The following is a 12,944-nucleotide window of genomic DNA, read 5'->3' on the forward strand; positions in this document are numbered from 1 at the left end:
AACTGGCAAATAATTTGAAATCCTTAGCATGGGCAATGAATATATAAATAGTAATATCATATTCAAAGGTCAGTAAAGAAAAAGAGCAGGTAAACAAAGAAAACACAACACCAGCAGCAAAATTATAATGATAATCATTCCAAATACAATGGAAAATTAACCAGTAAGAATAACCTAAACCAAATTTACAAAAATTATAGTTTAAAATGAAATAAAATTAGCACTACAATGAGAAAATAATAAAACATCATAGTAAAAGGTACATCATACTACAAGGAGTGAAACGACTTTAAGTCTATTTAATTTGAAGAGATGGTAAGACTCGTTTAATAAGGCATTTATAAAAAAGTCCATACGTTTCGCAGAGAACTTCTAAATGAAAATGTTTTTCTAATTTTGAAAAAACCAAATCAAACACTTTTTCTTTAATTTTCACTGGTAAAGTCACAATCACAATAATTCAGAGCAATAGCAACAGACATTTAAAAGTAGTATCCGGAAGAAGAAATGCTCTAGTTAACAAAACTTGCTGGGGGAGGTACCTGGGCAAAGCAGAACAGAGAAGGCCTGATCAAATCTTTCCCGCAGCATCCACCTCTGGCACATTCTTTATATTTTAGTCTATTTCTCTCACAATGGTAAAGCGAGTGGATCGGCTTTACACTTCCAGGAATGTCACAATGGCTCAGGGAATAGAGTTCGCCTTTCAATGAGATGAATCGGGTTCATGATTCATCATGACAGATCATGGGTTTGAGTCCCCTTGACGCCAGACTAACCGTGACAGGTTTGAGTGGTTTTCTTCTCCATGTAACCCAAATGCGGGTTAGTTCCATCAAAATTTCTTCTAATACTTGGTCCAGGAGTTCTCTCGTCTACTGGATTAGGTTCAAAATTAGAAGGCTACGGAATTGAGCATTAGTAGTTGTAAACTCAAAAAAATTAGTCGGCTGTTCAACGATGGTGTTAAAATAAAGTGGCTGGGGAGCCAATAAAACTAAGATAGACACACTTGAAACTAAGATGCCTTTGCCAATGGATCGTCTTGGTTTAGATTCATTCGGCATCCGCCTTTTTGTTTATTTACTGGCTTGTTCCTATGTAGATGGTAGTGTGATTAAGAACGCCGTACCAAGTGAGGAACTTTTCGTCGCAAACTCTCATTCTCCTCCATATCTGCTTTAAAATTTGAAATACAGAAAAAGTAAATTCAGAAGAAACCTAGAGTAAAGTTTCAAATACTGAAGAGAAATTTTTGAAATATCCAAATAGAAATAAATTATGAGAAGATAACTTTGAATTACGTAATGGAAAAATTCTTCCAATGATAATTTGTTTGCATTTTGCTATTTTGAATTTTTTTTCCTGCAAATGAGGCTTCATTTCTGACTCTTGGTTTAATGAGCTAAATTATGTTTCTATTTTTTAAATTTTAAATTACTGATGGAGGCAAAAGTGAGTTTGTGACGAATAATTTCTCCCGTGGCATGGCGTCCGTTTAAGGCCTCGTTCTCTTTGCTATTGAACTAGGAGAAGAGAACTATAGAAGTGATGCGAGTTTATTATGAAGGTGGTCAGTAAACCTATTGAGGCTGAAATTCTTTTCTTCGGTTGAGGACTAGAGGTTTAAATATAAGGGTTATCAGATAAAGTGTTGTTCACGCTGTCTAGCCGGAATCAAAATTACGATGTACTCTAAAAATAGTCATTAAAAGATAGAGAACTTAAGACTGGGATGCGTGCTTTTTCATGGTTGGGGAGTAAACATATTTTGGAGAGGAATTTAGGACAGGGATGGGCACACTACGGCCCGCGGGTAACTGTGGCCCGCCTGAAGGTTTTATCCGGCCCTCGTGATTCCTGGCTAATTAGGAAAAGCTTTCAAATATGAAGATAGCTTGAAAAAACTCCATTTTGAGCTTGAAAGCAGATTTCAAGATTTCAGTGCCATTCAAACTGAATTAGATGTTTTTATCATGCCTTTTAACAGTGAGGTCTGATTTACAGCTTGAATTAATTCAGTTGCAATCTAACAATCATCTGAAGCAGTTGTTTCTAAATATGACAATGTTTGAGTTTTACAAAGCGCTACCAAAAGCTAATTTCCCAAATTTAATATCTCATGCCCAGAAAATCAGTGCTATGTTTGCTTCATCTTATATATGTGAACAAATTTTTTCAAACATGAACCTTAGAAAAAAGTCATTTCAGAAGTAGACTAACAGACAAGCATTTAGTCTTAAAATAAGTACATCTCACTTCGAACCTCAATGTAAGCAACTTTTAAAAATGAAATCGCAATTTCATTTATCTTAAAAATATTTAAATTAAAACTCATGAATCGTTTTTTTTTAGTTTTAGAAGTTTTTACTTAATCCACCAAACTTTTTTTTCCGATTTTTGACTCTTGACCAAAAAAGTTTGCCCGTCCCTAGTTTAGGATCTAAGGTTGTTTCTTTTGATATGTACAGATACCTATGGCTCAAGTTCATTTCATGTTCATAGCCAACTCCTACTAAAATATTTTGGATGCCAAGGAGGCAATTACTACATTGTAGCAATTTTATGGACTAGGACTATGTTACTACCCGGATGAAAAAGGTAACTATTGTGCTGCGACGTTCACTATTGATGGACAAAAGTCATAATTTCGTCTATGAATGGTATCATAACGAAGTGGGCAGATCTGTCTATGTTAGAACCATGTCAACATCCTCTAGAATCGATCGAAAAATTCAGGGTTCAAAATCCAGCAAGAACAATCAGTTAACCAACTATTTTTCTATTTCTGGTGTCCAAAAATTTATTATTAGATGACAAAGCAATATTTTTTTTAAAAATTTTATTCTAGGTTCCCGATCTCACGCACCTTTTAGGATACATAAGCTCCATATTCCCAATCCAGTGGTAACTGGAGACAGCGTTCGCTTACAGTGTGGATATGATCTCGGCAATGAAACATTGTACGCAGTCAAATGGTACAAAAACAACAGAGAATTCTTCCGATATGTACCCGCAGCCAATCCTCCCCTCAAAGCTTTTACCCAGTTGGGTGTAGATGTAGATGTAAGTAAATTAACATGTCTTAACTGATCCTCCGGAAAATTCAAAATGTCTGTTGAATGTCTGTTGTATATTTCTAATGGTCAATAAGAGTTTATTATTTATTCAATTCAATTAATATTCAGCACTCAATCATCAATATTATGTATTCAATTTGTAAGATTCGATGAGCAATTTATAACTCCTCAACTTTAGATGCGCAATTTTAAACTCAATTTTAGATATGATATTTATAACCCACCAACATTAGATATGCAATTTTATTGACAACAACTGGAGATATGCTAATCTAAATAGTCTAATCTAATCTAAACTAATCTAAACTAGATATGTGCTTAGATGCCAGACGTGTACTCATACACCTACGCAGCTATGTTAACAGAAATTTTTAAATAAAATAGTGCATAAAAATTAAATTCGAAAAGAAATTTAATGCAGAAAGTTTGTAGACTTGATTGCTTAGACGACGGGTTAGTCATTCAAAATTAAAATTAGTGTATGTATGTTTTTTTCCACATAAATAAAGTTACTAAACACTTTCAATGAATAATTTTCACTGCTATTTTGGATTTACATTTTTAAGATATATTGCGTAGATAAAAATATGAACAGTGGGTGACATGAATTAAAACAAAATTTGAGCAACAAATGCAATTGAAAAAAATAGGAAATTAATGTTGGAAATAGTTATTTTGTAAGTTTTCTATTAACACTATGAGCTACTTCACGATTTGTGTATTTTTAAGTTATATTAAAAAGTATAAATGTAATAATGCAAATTACAAAATATTACTTTGCAGTTATCTAGGTCTGGAAATAGCACAGTATTTCTAAGAAATCTGAGTATGGACAGTTATGGTAATTATACTTGTCAAGTTTCGACAGATAAGCCTAATTTCAGATGCATGCAGACTACTCGAACGTTAGAAGTAGTTGGTAATTATACATTTCTTTTAGTAGTTGGTAATTATACATCGAAATAATGATTCAAACAAACTTTGATAGAAAATATCATTTTTATGGCAAGCAAGATTTAAAATTATTATTATTTGCTTCTGTAACATGGAACAATCAAAAGCATCTTATGCGAAGAAGAAACAATTATTTTTTTTAAAGCTCTAAAATTGCAAATTGTTGCGAACATCTTACATACACAAAAATATTGCAGCTTTTCTAAAACTATAATATAGTCATACTGCTTTTTTGAGCAATATTTAAATAATAATTTAACAATAAAAGTGCATTTTATTTTTTTTAAAAATGCTATAAACTTTTATTTTGTATGAACTAGATTGAAACAAATTAATCTAGCAAAGCTCTTGAATAATATTTTTTCGATTACATAACAAGCTAAATAATATCATACTTTATGGTTAGATTTACGTATATTTGTTGTACGAGATTCTCCTAAATATGACTGACGGTATTCAAGAAAGTATAACAGAATGAAAAGTTAAGGTTCAACAAGTCATGCAGAAAATACGTAATAAGTTAGAAATTTTGCCTCCTAAAGTTCCTAATATAAGCTCAAAAGTATCGACAGTTTACACTGCAGATAGTAAAAAAATAAATAAAAAAAATCGAATGACTGAAAAATCGTCTAACAATGCATTCAAGATATTTATCAACCACTACTATATGTTTAAATGTGACAAATGGAAATGGAATTTTGAATTATTTTTTTTTGTAACTTATAAATTTTTACTTTTTTTGACAACGCCATCTATTGAAAGCAGTTTGAACTAAAACAAAGAAATCGATGGGGAAAATCTATTAACTGTCACATTAATATATAGGAAGAATTTTTTTCAACCTTACCTGTTTTCTTGTAATAGATTTCAAAAAATAGCAGTAGTTTTATTCCGGACATTTTTATCTAATTATTACTAATAATTATCTACTTAACAGACGTTCGCAAAACTCTAACTTGGGAATATGGATAGATTTGAAGTGAACGGAACAATTAATTGCATTAGTTTCAATCTAGATTGAAAAAAAGAAATTAAATATTTTTGTGAATTTCAATTGCAACTAGCTCAATTCAGAATATTTAATGAGATTTTGTTTATTTATTTATTAATTTTTCCCACTATTGTGAGATTAAAAAAAGGTTTCATGCGATAAGTATTGCAGATACTAAAATTTGAGACAGATGATATAAACACAGATATTGACTTTTAACGGTGATGTTTCTTATTAAGAATTTTGTTATCATTAATAATAATTATTTTCGTTATTACAATTAATATAACTACTCGTATTATATTAGTTATTACTAACCTTATTTTTATTTAAAAATTTTAATTTTTCTTAATTTTAGTTCCTCCTTCAGATAGTCCAATTTTAATGACAGAGAAGTCATATTATGAATTAGGAGATAATGTGTCAATCCTCTGCAATTCTGGTAAAGCAAAACCAGCACCCGAGCTCAAATGGTACATCAACGATCAATTAGTGAGTAGAGATATTAATTATTAATGCCATGCAATTGAAAAAATAATGTACGTTTTTCCCGATTGTGAAGCACTTATGTTTCTTTTTTTTCTCAATTATATGACACATTACTAATCAATATTTAAGATTCTTTCAAATTTACAATTTAATTATTTCTGTGAAGAGTAATTTTTTACTAACTTTTCCAATGCGTTTCTGTTACAGTTTAATCTTGTTTATATCGTATTTTACTTAATCAGAAAAAGCACTGAACCAGACGAGAATATTTTGGAATGAGAATAATTTTTTTTCATTCAAATTGGTAAACAACTAAAATAAGTAAAGCTTTCAATTTTCCTTAGTATATTTATAACTTGAATAGTTTTTTAAAATATTTCGTTGACCTTTACTCTTACTGATACAATATTTTGAATTATTTTTGCTGATACAATAATACAATAATATTTTCTATGAAATGTAGTTACTTCAAAATTACAAAAAAAAAAAATACTTTATGGTTAAAATTAAAAATAAAATGTAGCAAATGTAGTTCTAAACAAAGTAAGACATGTTTAACATTTAACTGGCTTGTTTGAAACATTTCAATGGATAAATATATAGCTTTAAAATTGATGACTTCTGCAGGATGTTTTATATGCACTGTCCTAAGTAAGTAATTTTACAATTCTTACTAACTCTAAAATTATTGCGCATTTTATTATTCGCTATTTAATATTTAAGAGAGAGATTATTCTAGAAAAAACACATGCACTGTAAAAGTCTGGTAAATGACTAGTGAAGAAGACGAGATCAAAATCAACTAGACTAGTTTGATTGACTAGTTATTATTAAACAAGTAAATATATATGTACTGTCAAAATCTGATGACTGACTTTTGCAGAAGACGGAGCTAAAATCTCCAATTCCAGCTTGGTTGCCTAATTAATATTTAAGTCAGGTAAAAACATACATTTTTGAGAAAAGTTTACATATCAGGGAATAACATACATCAAAATCTGAATAGTTCTGTAATCTGTAACTTGTTTGGTCATTCATCTGATATTATAGAATTTGTCTTTTTCGCCTCACTCGAATATCAATGTGGAACTCACTATTTGAAAAGAAATCTGAGAATAAATATTCCGTGATAATTACGGAATATAATATAATGCGTCTGATTGGATTAAAACTATGAGACAAAAGTAATGGTAGTTGCATTTTCCTTTATTCTTGCATGTTCTATAATGATAAGTAAAATCATATTTATCCCAATGCATCCATATAGTTCTTAAATTATTATGTCAAAATCTCTTATAAAGACCTCGTTAGGATAAAGACTAGTAACAACGGAATCATTTACACTTATTCTTATGTCTTCCATAAAGATAAGGAAATACATAACTCCCGCAATATATTAATATACATACAACATCATGATGTCAAAATATCATGAAGTGCTATGATAGAAATTGTGAGAATAAAGTGAGCATGCACCGTCAGATGGGATGACTTTGTGCAGGAATTTTCAGTTTTCCAACTTTGACCTTATAAAAAATGGTTAAAATATGCTGAATTGCACATCATCTAATTTAAAATTTGTTGTTAGCCATCTGGAAAGTAACTGCGCGTAGTTAAGAGCTGATTTGAAATGTTTATTATTTGTAAACAATCAATTAGTCGAATGCACAAAGTCACTCCAGGATGGGGTGACTTTGTGCAATGCAATAAAATAATGACTTAGTTCAGTTATGTTCATTCACTTTGACTTAAAATCGTTTAATAAGCAATATTTAACTTTTTTAACGAACAATACAAGTATATTACATATAAATATGTACTATGTATTAACAAATCTACTAAGATGAACATAAAAACTTTAATTTTCAGATTTTTTTAACATTATTAGATTTTTTCTTATTAATTAAATCTTAGGTAACTTTTTTGTGATTTTCAGGTACAATCAAACATTTGATATGAATTGACATGAATGAACAGTTGAATGAATTCCCTCATTTAACACCCCCAAATTGCCTCCAACTCTACAACTCCGAATGATCCTCTCTTATTAACAGTCTCTTATTAAATATCTTAAATAATTAGCATACAAAAATTTAAATGAAAAATAACTATATGAAAATGAAGAATAATATTCACCATGAGATTTTTTTGAATTCCGAATTTTTTTGACACTTTCGAAACGGATAAGCCATTNTAAATATATATATATATGACAGTCGGCAAAATAAACTTCAACGCCGCCCTCTCGAATCGGTTAGCGACGGGCCTGAATCTACTTAAGATTAACATAAAAACTTTAATTTTTAGATTCTTTCTTATTAATTAAATCTTAGGTAACTTTTTTTATGATTTTCTGGTACAATCAAACATTTGATATGTATTGACATGAATGAACAGTTAAATTAATTCCCTCATTTAACGCCCCCAAATTGCCTCCAACTCTACAACTCCGAATGATCCTCTCTTATTAAATATCTTAAATAATTAGCATACGGAAATTTAAATGAAAAATAACAATATGAAAATGAAGAATAATATTCACCATGCGATTTCGAATGCTTCGCACGAATTTTGTTCGAAATCGTGTTTCGGTGAATTCCGAATTTTTTCGACACTTTCGAAACGGATAAGCCATTTTTTACTTCTGCCAAACATTTTTCTAACGCTTCTTTGGTGTAGTAATCGCTATAATTTCTTGCTCCAGGCTTTCTTTATAAGTCCTTGGCATGTTTTTCTCTGGAAAAAAATGCACCCCAGGGTACATTTTTTTATTAATTATTAAATAACTAACATTGTAATAATTAAAAACAAAAAAGTATGCATGATTTGTTACCTCAATTGATAAGACTTTTAAAGTATAACCTTCTTTCCTGGCTAGGATAACTAGAACTTCTTTAACCGAGCAGACTTTCCAGCCTCCGATTTTGCGACGTTAAAAATTTGAGACTGTTTCTAACTGGAGCTCATAATTTTCCAAGAACGATGATGTTTACATTTCCAGTTCTTGGTAAAACATTAGTTCCTTATGTTGACAACTGAAATCAGTTGATACCGAGCTTTAAAAAAATACCCCTAGATGGAACGACGCAAAAATTGAAAAAAACGACAGTTCGCACAAAGTCACCCCATCTGACGGTACCCTTAATTAGTAAATAATTTACAGTTATTCCTACGACTTCTATATCTATCGCTCTACAATCATATAATTTTTGCATCATGATCTCTTAATGTCATATCAGGCTTGCGTTGATATAAACACGATGATAGAAATGGAAACGTGGCTGAAATTACAGTTATTCTTATCCATCTTCCATATTGATAATTAATTGCATATCAATCCATATTTATTAATATAGCTAATGTATCATGAGATCAAAACATGATACTCTCACTAACAAAAAAATATGGTCCAAACTAAACTACCAGAAATATGGTAAAATTTATCTTGTTTCTGACTCTATGAAAACGCCAAAAAGTTCGGTGATTTTAAAAGAAGCGATTAGGTCATGATTTTGGTAAAACTAACAAAGAAATATAATTTTATATAATGTGTTAAAATTTGGTAAATGTGGTAAAATTTGGAAATTTTGTCATGATACCTTTGAGTATAGCATAAAAATCATTTATTCCGTTAAATTTACAAACCAGTTTTGTATTTTTTACTAAGTGCGTGGTATTAAGAACTAAGATTTTGAAAAACTGAATTTCCTACAAACCACTTCAATATGAAGATTAAAATTGATTGGCGAATGGTTCAAATATCATATATTTCAGTTCTTTTAACAAGAATTATTGGTTTGTTTTACCAGAAATGTCCTTATTATACAGTACTGTAATTTCACCAGAATGCTTTTTTTCTCTAAACACAACGAGATAATAACTATAGTATTGAAGTAAGCGTGTCTTCTTATTTAGTACGCATAGTACATTCACACTTATTTTAACACCTTCCATAAAGATAATCAAATACATATCTATCGCTAAACATTCATAAAGTTTTTGCATCATGATGTCAGAACATCGTGTATTGCCTGCGTTGAGATAAAAACTAAGAGAGAAATGTAACCATGACTGCATTTACATCTATTCATACGCCTTCCATAAAGTTAAATAAATGCATATTCGCCGCTACATATCAATAATTTTACTTTAAAGTGGATTAAAATCACCAAAAACTTATAAAGAAACATGAAATATTACAACTAATTTAATATTCAGCTTGAAATACCATTCGGAATCACGAAATATTTTTCTCTTTATTCATATTTTTTGTCAAAGATATTGCATTTTACCTTGTGAATGTCTAACAAATCAAATTTTCCTTTTCTCACCGCGGGACTTTCAATTGAATTTCTCTTCGTTCGTAAACAGATCGTGACTCTCATTTTCAAATGTGTCTTCAGTGACCTTTACTGCCAAAGTTTAAAAAGTTCTATTCCATCTCTAGACAGTTTCTGCATTTCACATTTTAATGTTATATGCCAAGCTCTTATATGATCAGAAAAAAAAATTTCTAGTCTTCTTCGGTTAAGCTGGAAACTGAGCTAAAAAAAAACCAAAAACTTAATGCCTTTTAAATATTTTATAATATTTCTTTGAAAATATTGTTAAACATTATATAAACATTTGAATTTAAAATAAACTTTATTGCAATGTACTGTGCCAAAATAATAAGAGGATAATAAATATTTACTAAAAATTATATTTTGCATGGATATCTTTAGATAAACTAATTGTATGCAAAAAAAATTCAGTTCACTTAGAAACATCTCGATCAATTTTGAAATACGCAAAAAGTAGAATTAACATTAAGGGGTTCAAACTTTGAAATGCTCTACTGACGGACCATATTTTTTTTTTTTAGGCTGCATTGCGCTTACACCTTTTATTTTGAGGGTCAGAAACCCAAATCAGAAAAAAATGCACGTTTATTCAGAGAAAGTTCACTTTTGTGTCTGATTTCGCTTCTTAGATTATCGTCCACACTAACTAATTAGCATAATTGAGATTACCCCCCCCCACACACACACCCAAACCGTTAAGATAGAGTTACAGAATGTAAAGATACAATTATTAGATAAAAAATTATATAGGGTGGCCTATTTTTTACGCAAATATGGTTTTAGTGCACAAGAATGAATTAAATTAAATCTACACTGTAAAAACTTATGGTTCATGCTAGTTTTGATGTTGAGGTGTACTAAATGCATTTTTATGGGCAGAAGCGTAGTTATGGGGTAAACAATTATAGAAAATAGACAAAAGAGCAAATGTTTGAAAAAATTACTGCAAATATATAACTAAAAATGAGCTTGTTTTTTAAACAAAATGTTTCTGCAATTTAGACATAAATTGATTCCAAAGTGTACGAAAATAGATATTACCAATAAACAAACGAATATATAGTGAATAAAATAAATAAAACTATAACAATGAAAAAGTAAATAAAAATCTAACGAATTTCTTTATAAGAAAAATTGTTTATGTCGACGCTAAAATAAGGTGGTAACAATACATCAAAATTTATTCACCGTATGAAAATAATTGGTGTATACATAATTGGTGCTTTGAGGTATCAAAATGTAATATTTACTAAAACATCATCTAAAACTTTGATTATTTTTTTAATAAATTTAATATTTTAATATAGTGTTAGTATATACTTTATAGTAAAAATAACTTTTCAGAGAAAGAAAATGTTTACATTTTTAGATATTATTAATAATCAGAAATATAATTCTCGTTTTTAAATATATAATAAATATATAATAATTACACCTATAAAATTACTGTAGTCGCATAAATAAAGTAAATAAACTTTCACAGTAAAATATTGTGAATGTATCTTACTAATGTGGTATGAATGACATGAATATAAAACACTTATTTAAAATCAATATTTTTTTAAATATTTTTATTTTTTATTTATTTATTTAATTTTTCTAAACCATGATATATATCTATTAAATATCTATTTGTTAACTTCCAGGATCTAAATTAGGATACATCTGTGTTATCTTGCAGAATCTGAATTACGATATCTGTTTTTTATCTTACAGGATGTAAATTAAGATATCTATTTATTATCTTACGGGATATAAGTAATGATATCTATTTGTTATCTTACTGGATCTAAATTAAGATATCTGCTTGTTATGTTACAGGCGCAGTCTGATCTATCCGACCAAGAAACAGTAGTTTATCCAGATCAATTAGAAAGCACGAGTTTGGCTCTTAGATTTCGACTTAAACCTGACGTATTGCACAATGGAAAAGTGGTTGTTAAATGTGTTGCTTCTATAAACCACATAAGTTCAGAATCAATAAAAGAAATAAGGGCAACAGGTAATAGTAAAAAAAACTATCATGTATCCTCAAATAAATTTGGCAGAGTGATATTGTAAAATATATAGAAATTATGAGCTGGCCTCGTGCGACTGTAAACACCAAAAAAAAAAAAGCTATCAGCGAATCTAAAAATTTATGTTTATTCATTTACACTCATATTCTTTATTGATTCTTAAACACGATTAATAAACAATTTGATAAATTGAATACGAATATCCATCAAATATTTTATAAGTGTATTTTTTTTCTTTTATTTATTTATACATATTCATTTATACTTCTCTTTTGGAGTGTGTTGAACCATAATATTGTTCAACGCAAGCGGAAGTAAATAGAATTTTTCACAGTGTATATAATTTAATTAATAATTTCAAATTTCATAAAAAAACTGTTTTGTGTTAAATAAAACAACAATTATTGCAAATCAATCAACGTAATAACAACGTGTCAGGATACTTAGCTGCCTAATATAATATATCTAACGAAGTTTTCATTTTATTGTTTATTTAATTCGTTGATCTAATTTATATATCAATTTTAATTTTCATTTTTGCAGGTTCGAAGCAAACAGAGCTGAAGCCAAGTTTATTTTATTTAATGTTCTTCTCGAGTTTAGTGTTTCACGCCATGCTAATGGAATTACCGATTTGAAGAAACCACTCAAAAAGGATGTCCTTTTTAAATGAAAAAAAAGAAACCTGAAGGGAGGAGAATTGTATGCAAATCAAAAGGAGAGATTTGTATACGTATTTTTGATGATGATTGGTGGAAAACCAACAATCTAGCATGTGAGGAATTTTTTTCTATTGGTGGATAAAGGTTTCAAAAACAAATGTTTGAAAGATTATGTCTCTATGAATTTGTGTATGATTGTTCGTGTGCTGTGTTACCTACTTGCCTTTAACAACTCCAAAAAATCCATCCTTTTTGTAATACCTAAGAGTATAAAAAAAAGTATAGCTATAAACGTAACAATAACTTTTATGAGGAAGTTTATAAATAAAGCATTTGAAGAGAAAAACAACATTATGAAAATGCTGAATTTAAGAAGCAGAAAAATACAGGGTAATTCAAAAAGATGT

At 29.3% G+C, this 12,944-nt stretch overlaps 1 protein-coding gene across 1 annotated transcript in view; it reads left to right on the plus strand.

Moving 5' to 3' along the window:
- LOC107454874 (cell adhesion molecule 4) overlaps positions 1-12,559 on the plus strand; it is a 38,938-nt gene extending 26,379 nt beyond the window's left edge. The window contains exons 3-7 of the mRNA XM_016072207.3: positions 2,852-3,066; positions 3,864-3,999; positions 5,384-5,517; positions 11,679-11,859; positions 12,419-12,559. Coding sequence (XP_015927693.2) covers positions 2,852-3,066; positions 3,864-3,999; positions 5,384-5,517; positions 11,679-11,859; positions 12,419-12,513 — 761 coding nt within the window. The 3' untranslated portion in view covers positions 12,514-12,559. The remainder of the gene's footprint in view (positions 1-2,851; positions 3,067-3,863; positions 4,000-5,383; positions 5,518-11,678; positions 11,860-12,418) is intronic.
- The last annotated feature ends 385 nt before the right edge of the window (positions 12,560-12,944 follow it).

Source organism: Parasteatoda tepidariorum, chromosome 1, assembly GCF_043381705.1.
Source record: "Parasteatoda tepidariorum isolate YZ-2023 chromosome 1, CAS_Ptep_4.0, whole genome shotgun sequence".
Classification (NCBI taxonomy): domain Eukaryota; kingdom Metazoa; phylum Arthropoda; class Arachnida; order Araneae; family Theridiidae; genus Parasteatoda; species Parasteatoda tepidariorum.